This window comes from Tripterygium wilfordii, chromosome 1 (genome assembly GCF_013401445.1).
Source record: "Tripterygium wilfordii isolate XIE 37 chromosome 1, ASM1340144v1, whole genome shotgun sequence".
Lineage (NCBI taxonomy): Eukaryota > Viridiplantae > Streptophyta > Magnoliopsida > Celastrales > Celastraceae > Tripterygium > Tripterygium wilfordii.
This window is the reverse complement of record NC_052232.1, coordinates 2,391,993-2,408,982: the sequence shown is the minus strand read 5'-3', so window position 1 is coordinate 2,408,982 and position 16,990 is coordinate 2,391,993. Positions and strand designations below refer to the sequence as shown.

At 36.5% G+C, this 16,990-nt stretch overlaps 2 protein-coding genes and 1 pseudogene across 2 annotated transcripts; 2 read left to right on the top strand and 1 right to left on the bottom strand.

The window, feature by feature from the left end:
- The first annotated feature begins 653 nt into the window (after window positions 1-653).
- On the top strand, window positions 654-1,544 carry LOC119995188. The gene has a single exon (XM_038841613.1). The coding sequence runs from the start codon at window positions 654-656 to the stop codon at window positions 1,542-1,544; it is 891 nt and encodes a 296-aa protein (XP_038697541.1).
- A 9,685-nt stretch (window positions 1,545-11,229) lies between these two features.
- LOC119996199 (glutathione S-transferase T3-like) lies at window positions 11,230-12,139 on the top strand. The gene is made up of 2 exons (XM_038842780.1): window positions 11,230-11,520; window positions 11,617-12,139. Exons 1-2 carry the CDS (start codon window positions 11,305-11,307, stop codon window positions 12,043-12,045), a joined length of 645 nt encoding a protein of 214 aa, XP_038698708.1. The 5' UTR covers window positions 11,230-11,304; the 3' UTR covers window positions 12,046-12,139.
- A 341-nt stretch (window positions 12,140-12,480) lies between these two features.
- Window positions 12,481-13,871, bottom strand: LOC119995181 (annotated as a pseudogene).
- Window positions 13,872-16,990: the final 3,119 nt, after the last annotated feature.

Genomic DNA, 16,990 nt, shown 5'->3' with positions numbered 1-16,990 from the left:
ATTATAATATATTTAAGTCATTAGTAATAAGAAATTATTAAAAATAAAAGATTATAATTTTATAAGTAAACTTGTAAATTTGTACATTTGTAAAACTTTAACTTACTTAACTATATTATATATTTAATATTTATAAATATATAATTTCGGTCGGTTTGATCGGTTTGTCTTGATAAATAAAAAACCGACCGAATTTTCGATTTTTTTAACCTAACATAACCGATCAATTCGGTTTTCACTTACATGTATTAGATGAACCGCCCAATCGATCGGTTCGGTCGGGCGGTTCGGTTTTTTCGGTTAATTTTCACAGCCCTAATTTTTTGGGATAAATTGCAATGATATTCCCTAAATTTTATCGATATTGCAAGATGACCACCTTAGTTTTCAAATTTGACAGTCAAACCTCCTAAACAAATAAAATTTCTTCATGTAATTTCGGTTTGTTTAGTGAGTTTGACTATCAAATTTAAAAATAAAAAAATCTCTATAAATAAAAGAAATAATATATTTTGTTTGAAAAAAAATACAGAACGTTGAAACTGAAAACGTGTAGGCATTTCTGTGAAGTTTGAAACGAATACCTCTCGATCGTTGCCCTGTGGAGAGTTCCCCGTTCGGCTGTTCTGATGCCGTGATCTGTGGACCCAGAAATGGCATCGCTGGCGACCCATTTCTCAGCCTCCCTTCTCCTCCTCCCGGTGGGGCTGCGCCGCCTCCTCTACTCCTCCTCCCTCTACCTCAAGAACCCATCCCTCTTCCACTCCAAGCCGTACTACTTCTCCCAACCCAGATACACCAATCTTGACCTCTACACCCTCCTCCTCTCCCTCCCCATCGCTTTCTTCTCTCTCCTCTTCCTCTTCCTCACCCTCTCTCCTTCCCTCTCCTTCCCGTCCTACCGATTCTCCTTGCTCTTCCAATCCCAGGCAGTTTTCCTCTTCTGGGTTTTGATTCTCCTCTTCTTAGCCCGAGAAAGTATCGACCCATTTTTCATTCCTGAGAGTTTCGTCTTCCTTCTCGCGGGAATCACGTTCTTCGTCGAGTACTCTGCCACTGGCTACGGTTTTGAGGGAATCGCTGCGGTTTGTTATGGACTGTTGGGGAATTTGACTCTTTTGTGTTGTGGGTGTTGCTTGATTTTGGCGATCAGACCGACGGCATTCTTCGCGGAGTTTGGGTTGTGTTTTGGGCTGCTTTTCAAGGGTACCTGGCTGATACAGTCCGGTTTGTGCCTCTACACCGATGCGTTCGCTCTCAAAGGGTGTCAAAAGGTAGCGGTCTCGCCGCCGCTGCCGGCGAGTGGAGGAGTTATGGATGTAAATTGTGGACTTAACGACGATAGGACGAGGGGCGTGGCATTGATAAATTTACTCTTCGTAGGGCATGCAATTGGGGTTTTGATAGGGAGTTTTGTGACGTTTGGGACGCTTGCGATTGATAGGAATTTAAGGTGTGGGGAAGCGAGTGGGCCGTTGCTTGCACAGCTTGAAGCAGAGAGTACATTGACGATGCGTTCTAATCCTGAATTTGAATTGGAATGAAGCGTATGGCTTTCTGTTTACTTTTTAAAATGTATTGACATGTTCTTTTTTATATACCCGAGGTCCCGAGATTGTTACTGGCACAGGAATGCATAGATACATTTTTCTAAGCTTAATTTTCATCCATTAGCAATTACTTCCCACTTTGGTTAGATCAGTCGAAAATAATGATTGTTTTTTATTTTTAAATTATCAGTTACAAGGTAATGTCTTGCAACTCTTGATGGTCTTCTTGATCTTGCGTTCTTTTGAATGATAGCAATTAGTGGTTTCAGTGTGCATTAGCCATTTCTTCATTGATTGGGAAACTAGAGCTTCAGTTATCATATTGTTCTCAGGCCTTCTGCCAAACCATTTTCAAAAGGGAACAGCTTCTTTCTGTTTTTATTCCTTCCCAAATTTTAGGGTACTCCTTTCCAAATAACTACTAAGATTTGTAATGCGTATTAGAGGAAGAGCGTAGAAAAGATAATCCGTATGATGAAGAATAAGCCCATCCAAACCTACCTGAGCACAGATTAAGAACCTTGAACTTTATTTTATTAGCCTAACTTACATGACTGCAAGTCATGAGTCCACTTCTTTCCGGAGGTAAGTTATCATATCACTTTGCGAAGTGTTCTCATGTCATCCTAATTTTTCCCCTAACTTACCAAAATGCTGTTTTATGTGAGTAGATTGAAATTTTTTTTCTTTTCATACCATCCTTTGCTTAGCAGAAGTAGGGACACCTACGGTAGCTACCGAAGCCGATTTTTTTTTTAAATATTTTGTCTTGCCTTCAATTAGTTATTTGTCAGATGTAATCATGGATGTCCTGCCAAAGTTACAAATTGGCTTGTGTTGTGTTGATTTGCAGGCACTCAAATAAAATATAGTATAGACAATTTCTCATGTATAATAAAAAAAATTGCCAAACTCTTGGGTGCATGTAGCCATGTAGGAGAGAAGAAAAATGATGAAGAATATTTTTCTTTTTCAAAAATCAGAAAAGAAGATTACGGAATGTTGGGGTACTTTATTTTTTATTATATCTTAACAATCACGATATAAAAACCGCAGAAAGGATTTGAAAACATACTGACAATAATAACTCCGTTGATAATATGGAGGCTGGTGAAATATCAATTACTCTTTTTTATGTTTGTACTCATGTTGTACATCATGGACATGCGAGCACTCTACCACAGGTCCACGGCTAATAGTATATCCATGAGATGTTTATTGGGATTGTCCATCAGAAAAGATAGCAGTAAAACTGGAAATGTTTTTTAGAAGGAGATTGTTTAAAATAAAAGAAAACTGGGTTCTTCGTCTGTACTCTTGTGTTCTTTCTGGAAATCTATACATAAAATGGCTCGGCATCATGGATATCTATTTCATTAGTCATTTTATGAAATATATCAACAATATACTGCAGCAAGTCAATTTGTGTATGTCCTATTTCCATTAATTTCTTTGTATTCCAGTACATCTCTGTATGGCGGATATTTGATGGCATGGTAAATCTCAGTATCTGAACCAGTGTTTCTTGTGTCAATGCCTTTTGAAGTCTATTGATAAAATAACTTAGTTGTATGCAGCTGTACTTCCTTTGACTTGTAGTCCAAAGAGTGCAGAGAGCATTATCATTTACCTTGAAGGAGGTAGAAACTGAAGCATTGCTGAGGACTTCAAGGATTTTGCATGATTTCTGGCCGTGCATATGCCTTACAGTTAAGGTCCGAATCATCAGTAAGTTTGTTGCTTCTTCACAGGTTCACATGGAGCAAACAAATTGATATCAGGTTGTGTTTCCAAATTTTCTGGGGATCCACTGATTGCAGGTAAATATTCTGATTTCTGACTTGCTTCTTTATTTCTCTAACGCTATTTTGATAGTCCCTTAGTTGGTATGCCATAGAAAAATAGACTAGCTTTACTGTCCTTTTGGTGTGTAAGCTAATTGAGCTCTAAAATAGACTGGTACGTAAAATGTCTCATGTGACATGGCCACTCCCTTTTCCTAATTTTGCCTGACACTCTTGAATTTATTTTTGGCAACTGCTGCAATTATATCAAACTTAGAGAATATACAGGACTGTCTACTTGTTTAGTGTTCTTAGAAAAAAGTCAAAAAACTATGCTCTAGTTTTTCTTTTCTTTCTCTTTTTTTTTGTTAATATTTTTATTATCGAAAGATGTTCCATATTCCTCTCTTTTGTTATTTGGATAAATAATTACTCCTTGCTTTTGTTTCCCATTTCAATCTTTGGCTCATGCCTACCCTAGGACTGCTGGATATTTGTCGATTCCTTATAAGTTAGTAATTAAGCATTGATTTACATGCTATCTGTATTAAAGGATTGGATGCGGGATAGTTCCAAAATTGTCTGATCTGAAGCACATTGGGTTACTTAGATTGATACGGACTAATAAAAACACAAAACAGCAATTTACACATTGTCATACAAAAGATTAATTTTTAAGGTGCTCATACACTGCGGCCTGGCGTGGTATTATAAATACCAAAACTAAATTAATATAATTTTGTATATCCCCATCAGGAAGAACACTTCTGTATTGTCAACCATCATTGCTGAAGCCGGCCACATCCGTGGATTTTAATTCGAAAATTCTCTTGATCTTTTTGGTGAAGTCACTACATCTTCGTTAAAGGATTTTTGTTTTCGATAACTTTGTCAGTTTTCGCATGTACCTGCATCCTGCATCTGCTTGAGGCCAAACAATACCATAAGTATGACCAAAATGTAAAGCAAAACAGCTTTGATACTCTTTAGAAGTTTTTTTCAGGATTCTTTTTTGACATTCAATGGGATGAAGGTCAGTTTAAGTTAGTCATCAAATCTGGAAACACCTTTCGGTGAACCCATCAGTGATGGGAGAGAAAATGTGATTAATCAAGACCTACGTGTTGTTTATCTACATTAATTTGTTTCATTTGGCTGCATACCTGGAACCTCTTAACTGCATTCGTCATCCTTTAGGCTTGCCTTGTGCAGGACCTGCAAGTTGCATTGATAAAATCAATCTTGCTGCCTTTTTAAGTGCTTGATTTTACTATTGGGTTAGTCCAAAACTATTTCTTGATGTGAATGGAATGGAAACAATGATAAAAACATTATTTACAAAAATCAAAAGACCATGATTCTGCTTGGTACTCGGAGGTTCTTAGCTCAGTACGTCAACCAAACTTTGCATTTGCCTTCGCATCCTTCTCTGTATGAAGCCTCTGGTGCACTGTTTTTAAGAGTCTTGTCAGCCCCTTATTTAGAATAACTGTAATTACATAATGGGCGATAAGAGATTTCCTGCTAGAAATGATAACTCAATGGTCAAAGAGCATCACGTTTACTTGCTTTTTCATGTAACCATAGAATTTTTGGAGCAGTTATGATTTTTGTTTGTACTGTGATATCTTTGCTAAGTCATCAGAATACAGTGCTTTAAGCAACGGTTTCTATGCTGGATTGGGTGCAAGAATATACCAAAAGAGTCAAATCCCCCATTGGTGCTCAAATCCTCCAAGTATTCTCCTCAGTTCTGGAGGAGGGATTGGTGACCAGGAGCAAGGAGGGATTGCATGATTGCTTCCAATTCACATTCATCTATACGGGTCTTCGGCGCCTTTGTTTCTCATTGTAATGACTAATGGGTTTTCTGGAGTGGAATGCAGAGAGTTTGTATACCCTTGAGCATTGGATTGGGGGGATTATGTGCTTGGAAAAATGCTTATATAACATTGCCTGTATGTTTATAAAGGTTTCTCAGTGAAAATTTTGGTGTGTCCTATTAAAAAGAAAAGAAAAAAAGTGCAAAAAAATCTCACTAAGCATTGTAGTTCAGCTTATTACTCAACTGAGAACATATGATTACTGCTTGTACGGAGGAAATTTTGCCCAACCACCTTTTCAGAGTGGGAAAATTGACATCAAACAGTTGTGATTTGTGAGGTATGGAAATACAAAAGCTCACAATTCCTCTATGTTACTTCTCTTCGATCATTTATTATTGCTCAAAAAACGAGCTTTGAAAAGGAAAATCTTTTAATTGACTGATTTGCTTCCGATCTTGAACATAGCATGTGATCTTAACGAAATAGTCAAGTCCATTCGGAAAATGTTTCGTGTTTTTTTATTTGCATATATGTACTGTGTTCTTTATCTCTGTTCTGCTACTTGTTCTTTCTGGTTTTGGAAGGCTATGTAGCATGGACACGAACACGACACAGACACACGTGGATACGTGATTTTTCAAAAAAGTAAGACACGGATACTTTGTATAAAATAATTTTTTATATATAGGTGAGTTCTCACACGCGGGATCCCATAAAATTTTTGAAGTGCGAGATCCACTTTTAGCCGTTGATTACCAGTCTTACGTTGATGTGGGGCCAGACTATTCCTTTAATGAAGGGATGAATGTGAATCCCGCACGGTAATTAATCTACGAGATCCCGTGTGTGAGAATTGTCCTATATAGATATATTTCAATTAATATAGTCCCAAACAATACATTAGAACTTAACATATTTGATATTTGTGGAAGCCATTGCATAAAATCAAACCTGCCATGTAACAATAAACGTAAAATATCGAGGAAAAAAAAATTACAGTAGGTGCAAGACTTTGAAATTACAATAACGTATGGTCTAAGACTCTGAAATTGTCAACAAAGAGTGAAAGAGACAAATAGAGTGTCCAAAAGGTGTCCATAGCATGTCAATTACGTGTCCCGTAATTAAAAAAATTAAAAAAAATCAGGATATTCTAAATCACATGTCCTAGACATATTTCACACGCGTCAGAAGGGGTCCATGTCCGACACGTATCCAACACTGACACTTAGCCCTAAAAAGAGTGTCCGTGCTACTTGGTTGGAAGGTGATTTCAATTTCTTTTCAGAATGAATGTCCTTGTCATATGCTAGGTGTAGTCTATTTTTTTTTTTTTCGAGAAATATTTTCTTCTTACCTTCCTAATCTGTGCTTTAATTGCTCTCTTAGTTCATAATATTTTGGTTGGCACTCTTAGTCCTTCTGCAGTTTATTAATAGAATGTCATAATCTCTCTCAAGCATTTATTTACTTTACTTTAAAGTTGACATCATGCTCAAATTCTGGTTAATTTCTTCTGCTATCTTTCATCTCTGTTCTTTTATTTTTTCATTGATTTGTGATAAATGTCTACCTGTTTAAATGCTACATGCACACATTCACAGGCATCATATGTATGCATGTACTTTTTCATCTTTTTCTTTCATGGTTGGACACTTGGACCTAGTGCCAGTCATATCATCTACCTTGTTAGGAATTTAGATTAGGGGGTGAGCTCACGTTACATGGGCCTAACACATGTGGGTTTACTTGGTATAGAGGAAAGCTCATCTTTACTCAAAAACGATCAAATGTTAGTAAGTAAACCTTCAATTTCTAACATGATATCGGATCCTGGTTGGGGGTATGTGTTTGAGGCTCGAAAAAGTGGCTCGTCAAAAAAAGATTTGAAGCCTCCCACCTCTGAGTACATGACTATGACATGTGTATCACCACCTCTGAGCACGTAAAGACGTGACAAGTGGATGAGCACCTCTGAGCATGGGTTCGATGTAACAAACGGGATGAGATTTAAGAGACTTTTGTGTGAGGGGGAGTGTTGGAACTCACACAAAGTCCCACATTAGAAAAATAGAAAGAAAGTGTGTGGTTTATAAGGCATGGGGATGTCCGACTCATTTGCTTAAGCTTTTGTGTTATATGGGCTTTCATCTATTGCCAAGTAAACCCACACATGTGTTAGGTTCATATAACGTGGGCTCACCCCCGGTCCAAATTCTAACATGGTATCGGAGCCCAGTTGGGGTGTGTGTTTAAGGCCCAAAAAAGTGGCCCGTAAAAAAAATGATTTGAGGCCCTCCCACCTCTGAGTACACGACCATGACATGTGTATCATCACCTCTGAGCATGCAAAGACGTGACAAATGGATGAGTACCTCTGAACATGAGTTCGATGTAACACGTGGGATGTGATCTAAAGGACTTGGCATGAGGGAGGTCCAACTCATTGGCTTAAGCTTTTGAGTTAGATGGGCTTTCCTCCATTGTCAAGTAAACCCACACATGTGTTAGGCCCATGTAATGTGGGCTCACACCGGTCCAAATTCTCATTACGTTGCAGTTGGAAAGGAGGAGATGGTATAAAAGCTAAAAAAAACTTTGTATGGATTAAAACAGGCTCCAAGAGCCTGGTATAGTAGGATTGATTCCTACCTCGTCCAATGTGAGTTTAGAAGAAGTGAGAATGAGTATACACTTCATCTCAGTAGTGGTGGAACTCATTTGATAGTCTCGCTTTATGTTGACTTTTTCTTGTGACAGGAAATAATCTAGTTGATGTGCAAATATTTAGAGATGAAATGATGACAGAGTTTGAGATGTCAGACTTGGGGGAGATGAAATATTTTTGGGGAATAGAAGTGCATCAGTGTGATTGAAGGCATCTTTCTCTCACAAAGGAAATATGCCATGGATATACTTAAGAAGTGTAGAATGGAGAATTGCAAGCCTATTGATACTCCTCCGATGGTAAACCAAAAGTTGTCAAAGGGCAATGGTTAAGATAAAGTGGATGATTCCATCTTCAGAAGTCTTACTTGTTGTTTGTTTTATTTAACAGCAACTAGACCATACTTGATGTTCTCTGCTAGTTTATTGTTAAGATTTATGCACTCCCCAAGTCATGCTCACTTTGGTGCAGCCAAGAGAGTATTGAGGTATTACAGATTATGATATTTGGTATTTGAAAGGAAAAGAAGGTTTGCTACAAGGTTTTGTGGATAGTGATTGGGCAGGCTACATTGATGATTTTAAAAGTACCTCTAGATAGGTGTTTTCATTTGACTCAAGTATTTTTTCATGGAGTTGCAAAATGTAAGAGGTGGTGGCTCAATCAACTTCTGAAGCTGAATATATTTCAGCTACAATAGCTGCTAATCATGCTGTTTGGCTTAGAAAGCTTCTTGTTGACTTAAAGCTGAAGCAAAATGATGCAACAATGATCAAGTGTGATAGCAAGTCTGTCATTGCTATTGCAGAAAATCCTATACAACATGGGAAGACAAAGCATATAAAAGTGAAGTATCATTCTATTAGAGAAGTTGAAGGAATGGAGATATGAAGTTGGTGCATTGTAGCAGTGAAGAACAAGTGACAGACATTTTGACAAAAGCTCTTCCTAGAGCTCAATTTGAAATCCTTAGAGCCAAGATGGGTATTTCCACGATAAATCTCAAGGAGGAGTGTTGAAGTTGAGACTTCTCTTAGTTTATTTTCTAATTCTTTAAGTATTTGAAGTTAGAGTTGTGTTTTTATCAAACACTTAGAGTCTATTTGGAAAGGATTTTGAAATTTTTTTTCTGTTTTTAAAAATTATTTTGGTTCTGAAAATTCATTTGGTAGTAGTTTTAAAGAAATAATTTTGAAAAATTGTAACTCATATTTGGTTTTCAAAAACCAAAAAATAAAAACAAAAAAAAACAGTTTTGGACAATTTTCAACAAAAACACGCGAAATTATTTTGGAAACTGACGGGATGAATTTTCCGTAAAGATGGGTGTGTCTCCTCATTCAACGCTTTTCTCACGTCTTTCTCTAACCCTAGCCGTCACACGAGAAATGTCTCTCCCCTTACCAGAGCTCTCAATTCAGGTACGAATCTTGCATCACCGCTTATTCTTTCCTCCATTTTGTCTACATCTCTGATTTTGAAAACTGAAGGGATGAATTTTCCATAAGGACGAGTGCGTCTCCTCATTCAACGCTCCTATCTGTTCTCTCTCTAACTCTAGCCACACGTGAGAAGTGCCTCTCCCCTTACCAGAGCCATCTCAATTCAGGTATGAATCTTGCATCTCTTCTTCTTCGTTCCTCCATTTTTAATACATCTATGATTCTTCTCATCTTTCGGTTACTTCTCTTTGTTGATTTTTGGTTACGTTTTGCTGGATTCAAGTGGAAGTAGATGTTGTTGGGTTTTTGTATAACTTATTTCATTTGAATAGTTTTTTTGGCTTTATTATGTTGATTTGGTTTGGATTTTGCTATGGTTTTAGGGTTTAGCCATTATCGTCTATCTTTGCTCTATATGTCTCCTACCTAAAGAAAGTACTCAGTAATTATTTTCAGAAATAGCATCTTCCAAACGGATTTTCGTGTTTTTTGTTTCCAAAAATAATTTTCGAAAAACACAAACCAAATAAATTTTTTACAGTTTTTTATTTCTTAAAACTCTTTCAAAAAACTAAACTCAAAATCAATTTTAAAAATGAATTTACAAAAGCATTTCCAAACACACTCTTATTTTTATATTTTTATATGTTTATCTGTTTTAGTATTTAGGGCACCTCCAACAGATACTGGATAGTGTAATATACTGGGTATTTAAAGTTTTGTTTACAGTATTTGACAAAAAAACATCTCCAGCAGATACTGTATCTCATACTCTAAATCTGCATTGTGAACAGTAAAATGATAGAAGTGTCGTTTCCTATTCAATACTGCAACCAATATTTTAATCAAAAATATTCGTTTATTTTTTGTTTTCTGTCTTTTATCCCTAATATCTTTTTGCGATCTCGAGTTCTCTCTGTACCCCTCTCTCACGCAGCAAGTGCATCGTCGATCTAAGGCCGTCATCGGTGTGGGACCGATCGACTCTCACTGCTTGCCCTCGGTGGTCTCTCAACCCACCATCACCTTTCTCGTAGGCGCTATCCTTTTCTAAACCCATCTCTCAAACAAGGAGGACACGACGTCGATTTAGGGCTCTGAACAACCATCACCAACTTCAATTCAGGTACTCAAACTCTAATTTTTTCTACACAATTTAGTGATCCTTGTGTGTGTGCTTGTTGATTGATGGAAACGGAGGTGGAATTTGTGAATATGGGATCACGATGTTGATTTTGTGATTTATGAACTGTATCAAATTTGGGTGTGCATATGCATGTGATTTCGTTTTTTATATCATTGATAATTGTGATTTATATACATGTTTTTTAACTTGTTTATTCATGGTATGATTTAGGGCACTGTGAATTGATTTGGGATTTGATATACATTTGCTCCTCTTTTGCGTTTATTGTCTTTTTTTTATTGTTCTTTTTGTTGATTCCTGATCATGTATGGGGGATGGGTATGAACTTCTCTCCCTATCTACCATACCATGACAACATATATACCTATGTAGTTATCCCTCTATGCATTGCCTTGTAGCTCAAATTGAGAAAAAAAAATGGAATTGTGAAGGAGAAGGTAGGGAAGGCATGTCACAGCCCTGTGCTTGAATGATTGAATGTGATTACCATTGTGTGATTATGATTGTGTAGGAGAAGGTCAACAAGGTTAGGATGATTTATAGCTTATTTATATTCATAGATGTCCCAGGTTTGATTGTTGTCAAGTTCTCTATCTATACCATTGTTTGATTGTTGATTTATATCTAAGTTATCCTCTGCCACATTTATATCTGATTTTTATTCCCTATTTCATGCAGTTATGGATCAGCAAGGTCATGATGATTTTGATCCCTTCCCATATGATTCACAGAACAATACTCAACCTACGTTTCAAGTTTTTAGCTCCTGCAAAGAAGTCTCTGCAGCTAAAAAGAGTCGGCAAGTTCGTCAGAGAGTGTCAAATCGTGGTGGTAATTTCTCTATTGATGAAGACAAAAACTTGGTTTCAGCTTGGCTGAATACAAGCATGGATGCAGTTCAAGGTACAAACCAAAAGTCCAAGACCTTTTGGGCCAGAATAACAGCAACTTACAATGAGACAAGGGGGCCTAATCATAATGAGCGGACAGAACGATCGTTAAATAGTCGATGGAAGGCCATCCAACTCGCTGTTAACAAGTTTATGGGCTCCTTAACTCAAGTAGAGGCTGCCCGTCCATCCGGTACAAACGAGATCGACAAGGTGATTATTTTTGTTTAATAAAATTATGATAGATATGTTGTTGCCTTTATATGAGTTTACTAATGATGTATTCATATATGTGTTATGAATATACAGATTCAGATGGCCAAAGAAATGTACCAGCAATTGCATAAATCCCACTTCCAGTTTGATCATTGTTGGAATATGTTGAGGCATCAACCTAAGTGGACCATGCAAATGGGGCAACCTTCCTCAAAAAGGAAGCAAAGTGCTTCATGCTCTATCAGTACTTCAGATGCAATCAACTTGGATGAGGATGACATTTCAATTTCCACGTCAATCAACCTAGAGAGACCAATTGGCCGAAAAGCTGAAAAAGAGCGGAGGAAGAAAGGGAAGGGTGATCTCAATGAACTATCAGATGTCATAGGGCAATTGACGATCAATAAAAAGAAAGAACATGATGAAAGATGGCATTGGCTGAAGTTGACAGAATTAGAGCTGAGAAAGAATGGCAAGATCATTTGCTTATACAAAATGAGAAGCTTCAAGTGGAGAAAGTGAGAGCTGAGGCAGAGAGACAAAGGGTTGAAGCGGAGAGGCAGAGAGCCTATGCAACAGTGGAGAAGGTGGAGCAACAACGGAGGGAAAGGGAGTTTCAAATCATGATGACAGATCTGAATACATTGAATGAGGTTCAACGTAACTACGTTGACTCACTTCAAGCTGAGATCATGTCCAAATGTAATCAGTCAATGTTCTGTTTTTTATGGTTGATCACCTGGTGGATTATTTTGGCTATGTGTACTCAATATTATGTTTGATCTTATGTTTGGTATGTTTGCTTAAACAGGTATGAACTTATGCATTGTATCAATTTTTTAAATAGTATGTTGCAAGTATGTTGTTATCTGTCAGATTGGAAAGATATCTCTAAAATATATGAAACATGTTGCCGAAGTATTATTATTAAACACTACATTTGAAAAATACATAGAATTGAAACATAACAACCACACTTCCATTGAAAAAGATTACATGGTAGTTAGAAAGATAACAAACACACCAGACATTACAAAGATTACATAGCTAGGAACTTGTCATTCTTCACTATGAAGCCTCCACAAATGATTGATCAATTCACCTCGAAGTTGAGAATGGACATCTCTATCCCTAATGCGATGGTGGCGATGCATGAAGTTCAACACTTCGTTAGTTTCATCGTGCGACACTTCTGCAATAGGAGGACTTTCATTGCTTTCTTCATATGTATTCATATTAACCTGCATATATGAATCCCTCTCATCTTCGACAATCATATTGTGTAACACTATACACGCCATCATGATATCGTGAAGTGTATCACGACTCATAAATCGAGCAGGACCACGAACAATTGTAAATTGTGCTTGAAGAACTCCAAATGCATGTTCGACGTCCTTTCTTATAGATTCTTGACACATTGCGAAATGCTTGTGTTTATTTGTTCGTGGTTCTGGAATAGTTTTCACAAAAGTTGCTCATGAAGGATATATTCCATCGGTCAGGGAATATCCCATTGTGTAGTTATGACCATTAATAGAATAATTAACCGTTGGAGCACGTCCTTCCTCTAGTCCTTGGAATACACTATATCTTTCTCAGACATTAATGTCATTATGAGACCCTGGTAGTCCAAAGAATGCATGCCATATCCAAAGGTCGTATGATGCAATAGCTTCCAAAATAATAGTTGGTTCATGTACATGCCTAGAGAACATACCTTTCCAAGCAGTTAGACAGTTCTTCCACTTCCAATGCATGCAATCTATACTCCTTAGCATTCCGGGGAAGCCACGAGCTTCACCTATTGCAAGTAGCCTTGCGAGATCATCAGATGTTGGTGAACGTAAGTACTCCTCACCAAAAATGGCAACTACAGAACTTGCAAACCTTTTTAGGCTTTTTATTGCCGTGGTCTCACCGATTCTGACATATTCATCCATAAAATCTGTTGCAACTGCATAAGCAAGCATCCGTAGTGCTGCTGTTATCTTCTAGAGAGCAGATAAACCTAACTTTCTAGCGGCATTACGCCTTTGTTGAAAGTATGGTTCATGCGCTTCGATAACCATCTGAATTCGAAGGAATAGATTACGACTTATACGAAATCTCCTTCGAAATGTAGCAGCAGGGTAAACGGGATGCTCAGAAAAATAGTCATTGAACAACCGATCATGACTTGACAAAGTATTACGATTGATAGGCGTACGTCCTGCTCCATAACGACGATTAGAAGACGATCCTTCAATCTCCAAAGCTAACCCCATGACTAATTTATCCTCCAGATTGTCATCATAAGGTTTGGCATTGATGTTCTTCTTCTTTCTACGCCTTGAAAAGAAATCCATTGCTAGTAATATTGAATGATATATGTTGGTTTTTAGATATAAAGTTGTGATATAGTGCATTGCTTTTATAGATTTTTTTGTACAACAATATCTTCCACACAATTGAACCACTCCATTTATAGCCACATAACTCAACAAATCAATTGTAGGCATACAACTCAACAAACTCAAATGATAGCCACATAACTCACCAACTCTATTGGTGGCCACACAACTCAAATACAGTGGTTACCACACAACTTAACCACTATATTTGTATCCACACAATTCAACTACTACATTTTACATAATCACTCAATTATTTACCCACAAAAATAATTTAAAATATATCAAAAATTGATTAACTTAATTATTATAATTAATTATTAATATATATTTAATTTCTGAAATAAATAAATATCACTTGAATTATTATTATGTCAATTGATTTTAATGTAAAAGAAATTGAGTTCAAATAATAAAAATTGAAAGTATAAACTAAAATTTAAATGATTTAGAGTATGGTTTAGAGTATTTGATGAGTGAGAGTAATGTTAGAGAAACTGTAAATCTGTGGAAAGTTTACTTTTACTGTAAATTTAGAGTTTTTCTTTAGAGTATCTGCTGTGGATGGCCTTACAAAGCTGATTTTCCTGTTTAAAAATATCATATCTTGAGGTATTATTTCTGGAGATTTCTTGTTGATTTGTGGATTAGTAAACCTTCAATTTCTAACAGTGGTATCAGAGTAGAGAAAGTAGAAATAAAAACCTAATTTCCAAACAATCGAATTTTATACAAAAATACTCTTTTTTTTACTCTCAAATTACTTGAAAACAAGAACCTAGAACATATTTTTCTTGAGCTCAATTTGAAATCCTTGGAGCCAAGATGAGTATTTCCACGATAACTCTCAAAGAGGAGTGTTGACGTTGAGACTTCTATTAGTTTATTTTCTAATCCTTTAAGTATTTGAAGTTAGAGTTGTGTTTTCATCAAACACTTATTTTAATATGTTTTGGTATTTACAAAGCAGATTTTTTGGTTAAGAAACATAAGATTTTGAGGTATTATTTCTGGAGATTTCTTGTTGATTTGTAGGCTAATAAACCTTCAATTTCTAATAGTGGTATCGGAGTAGAAACTTGCCAAACTTCTCTACCCGTCGAGAGCTTATTCTATATTTCCACAAGAAACTTGCCAAACTTCCTTACCTTGAAGATGTAATTCGCAACTGTGGTAACATCTATGGTGACAAGGAGGGGGTGCACGAGCCATGAAATTTTTTAGATGCAAGTGATAATACTGGAGAGTATTTCTATGTGTTTACCCAACTCAAGAAAATTAGTACTAATTGCGATTCCTAGAAAAAGACTATGAGGAGAGCGGATTTGGGGACTTGGCATGCCAATGCCAGTAGTATGTTAAGGATTATAAAGGAAAATTGATTGGAGTGAATGAGTACTAAAAGTTTGAATTGAAAGAAGGTGATAAAGTTAATCGTTGTTCGAGAAGAAAGCATGGTGAATGGATGATGCACGAGTTCTTTCTGCCTCGCAAACAATCTCTTGGTGATGTTATCCTCTATATTATCGGGTGTAACAGTACGATAACAGTCACTAACGATCCTGAATCATCAATTATCTTTGCTAAGGAGATCTGTAATAAGATAATGCAACCAAACATATTTATGTTCTTGAAATCTTCGTATTCCTTGAAATCTGAGGAGAGGATAATGCAGGATGAAAATCAACAGATTTTGAGAATGAGAACGTTCGAGCAACAAACAGAGTTAGGTTCTTTAATGACAATGGTTCAACAACGATTATCAACAAATGGAGTAGAAGATCAACATAATTCAAGAAAGAGAGCACAATCCTCCGTTGGTGGCTTCTCTTCAGTTTCTTCTTAGTATGGTCTTTCAGAGCAACAACAAATGTATTCAGGCAATGTAATGAAAGTGATTCAGAACCATTAGCAGCTGCGTATCCAACAGAAAAGTTTCATGAACAACAAGCAATGTCTTATTCTTCATATGAACTATTGCACACAATGCAACAACCATACTTCTCTGGCTTTGAGGATACTTATCATTCCACTACTGCTAATTGCTTCTAGAATTTAGATTTCTTATATATTTCACACAAATTTGGTATGCTAAAGAATTTTCAGACCTTTCTTCGACAGCAAGTAATGCCACCACTATGTTATCACGATTCATTGCAAACCGAATAACTCTCATGTGTCCCTGGCTCTTTGGATGACTCAAAGCCACAACCATACTTTTTAAGCACTAATAAGGGTTTCTAGTGTCCAACTTACCAGTGTATATGATGTAATAAATTCTCACAAGTGCGCAAGAGTCTATGAATAGTACAATGTATGAAAGTACGAGGTCGATCCTACAGAGACTAATTAATTTAATTAATGTACCTAACTTATTGTATGAATGAAAATTGATGAAGAATGAGAATGTGAATGATGTAATTAAACTAAGTAATAAGGAATTGAAATTCAGATTTTTGGGATATCAGTATGAGAAGAACACTAGGGCAATGATTTCACCTAGCAATCCTATCACAAACATTCAATTAACAAACTCACCAATTATGGTTCCAATTCAAAGGCTGATTCTTTTTAAAATATGTTGGTTCGTTCGTTCGCGGTGCCAACAAATATAATTAACAATGGATTAATCTTGTTCGGTTCGCAATCGTTAACCCAAGGCTAATAACTCATTACAATCTAAAGAACTATAACAACCAATCAATCCCCTAAATCTTGTTCATGGCAGTCGACAATTGATTTTCTTAATTTTGGTTCCACTAAGACATGTGAATTTGATTCGTTCTTTAGTCCTAGCTAGATGAATCTAATTAAGCATTCAATTGGTGATTAGGCAATCAAACAAAAAATAGACTATAAGCATGGTAATTAAATACATGAATCATTGAACCAAAATTATGCATTCATTAAATCGAAATACTTGCAATATTCATACTAGGCTACATCAAGCCCTAGCAAAGAGGTTTAGTTACAACTCATCTTCCAAGTATCAAAAATAAATCTAAGAAGAGAAATCATGGAAAAGAGTTGAAGAAAATCCCCTTGATTTGATGGAATTGTTGTTGAATGGAAAG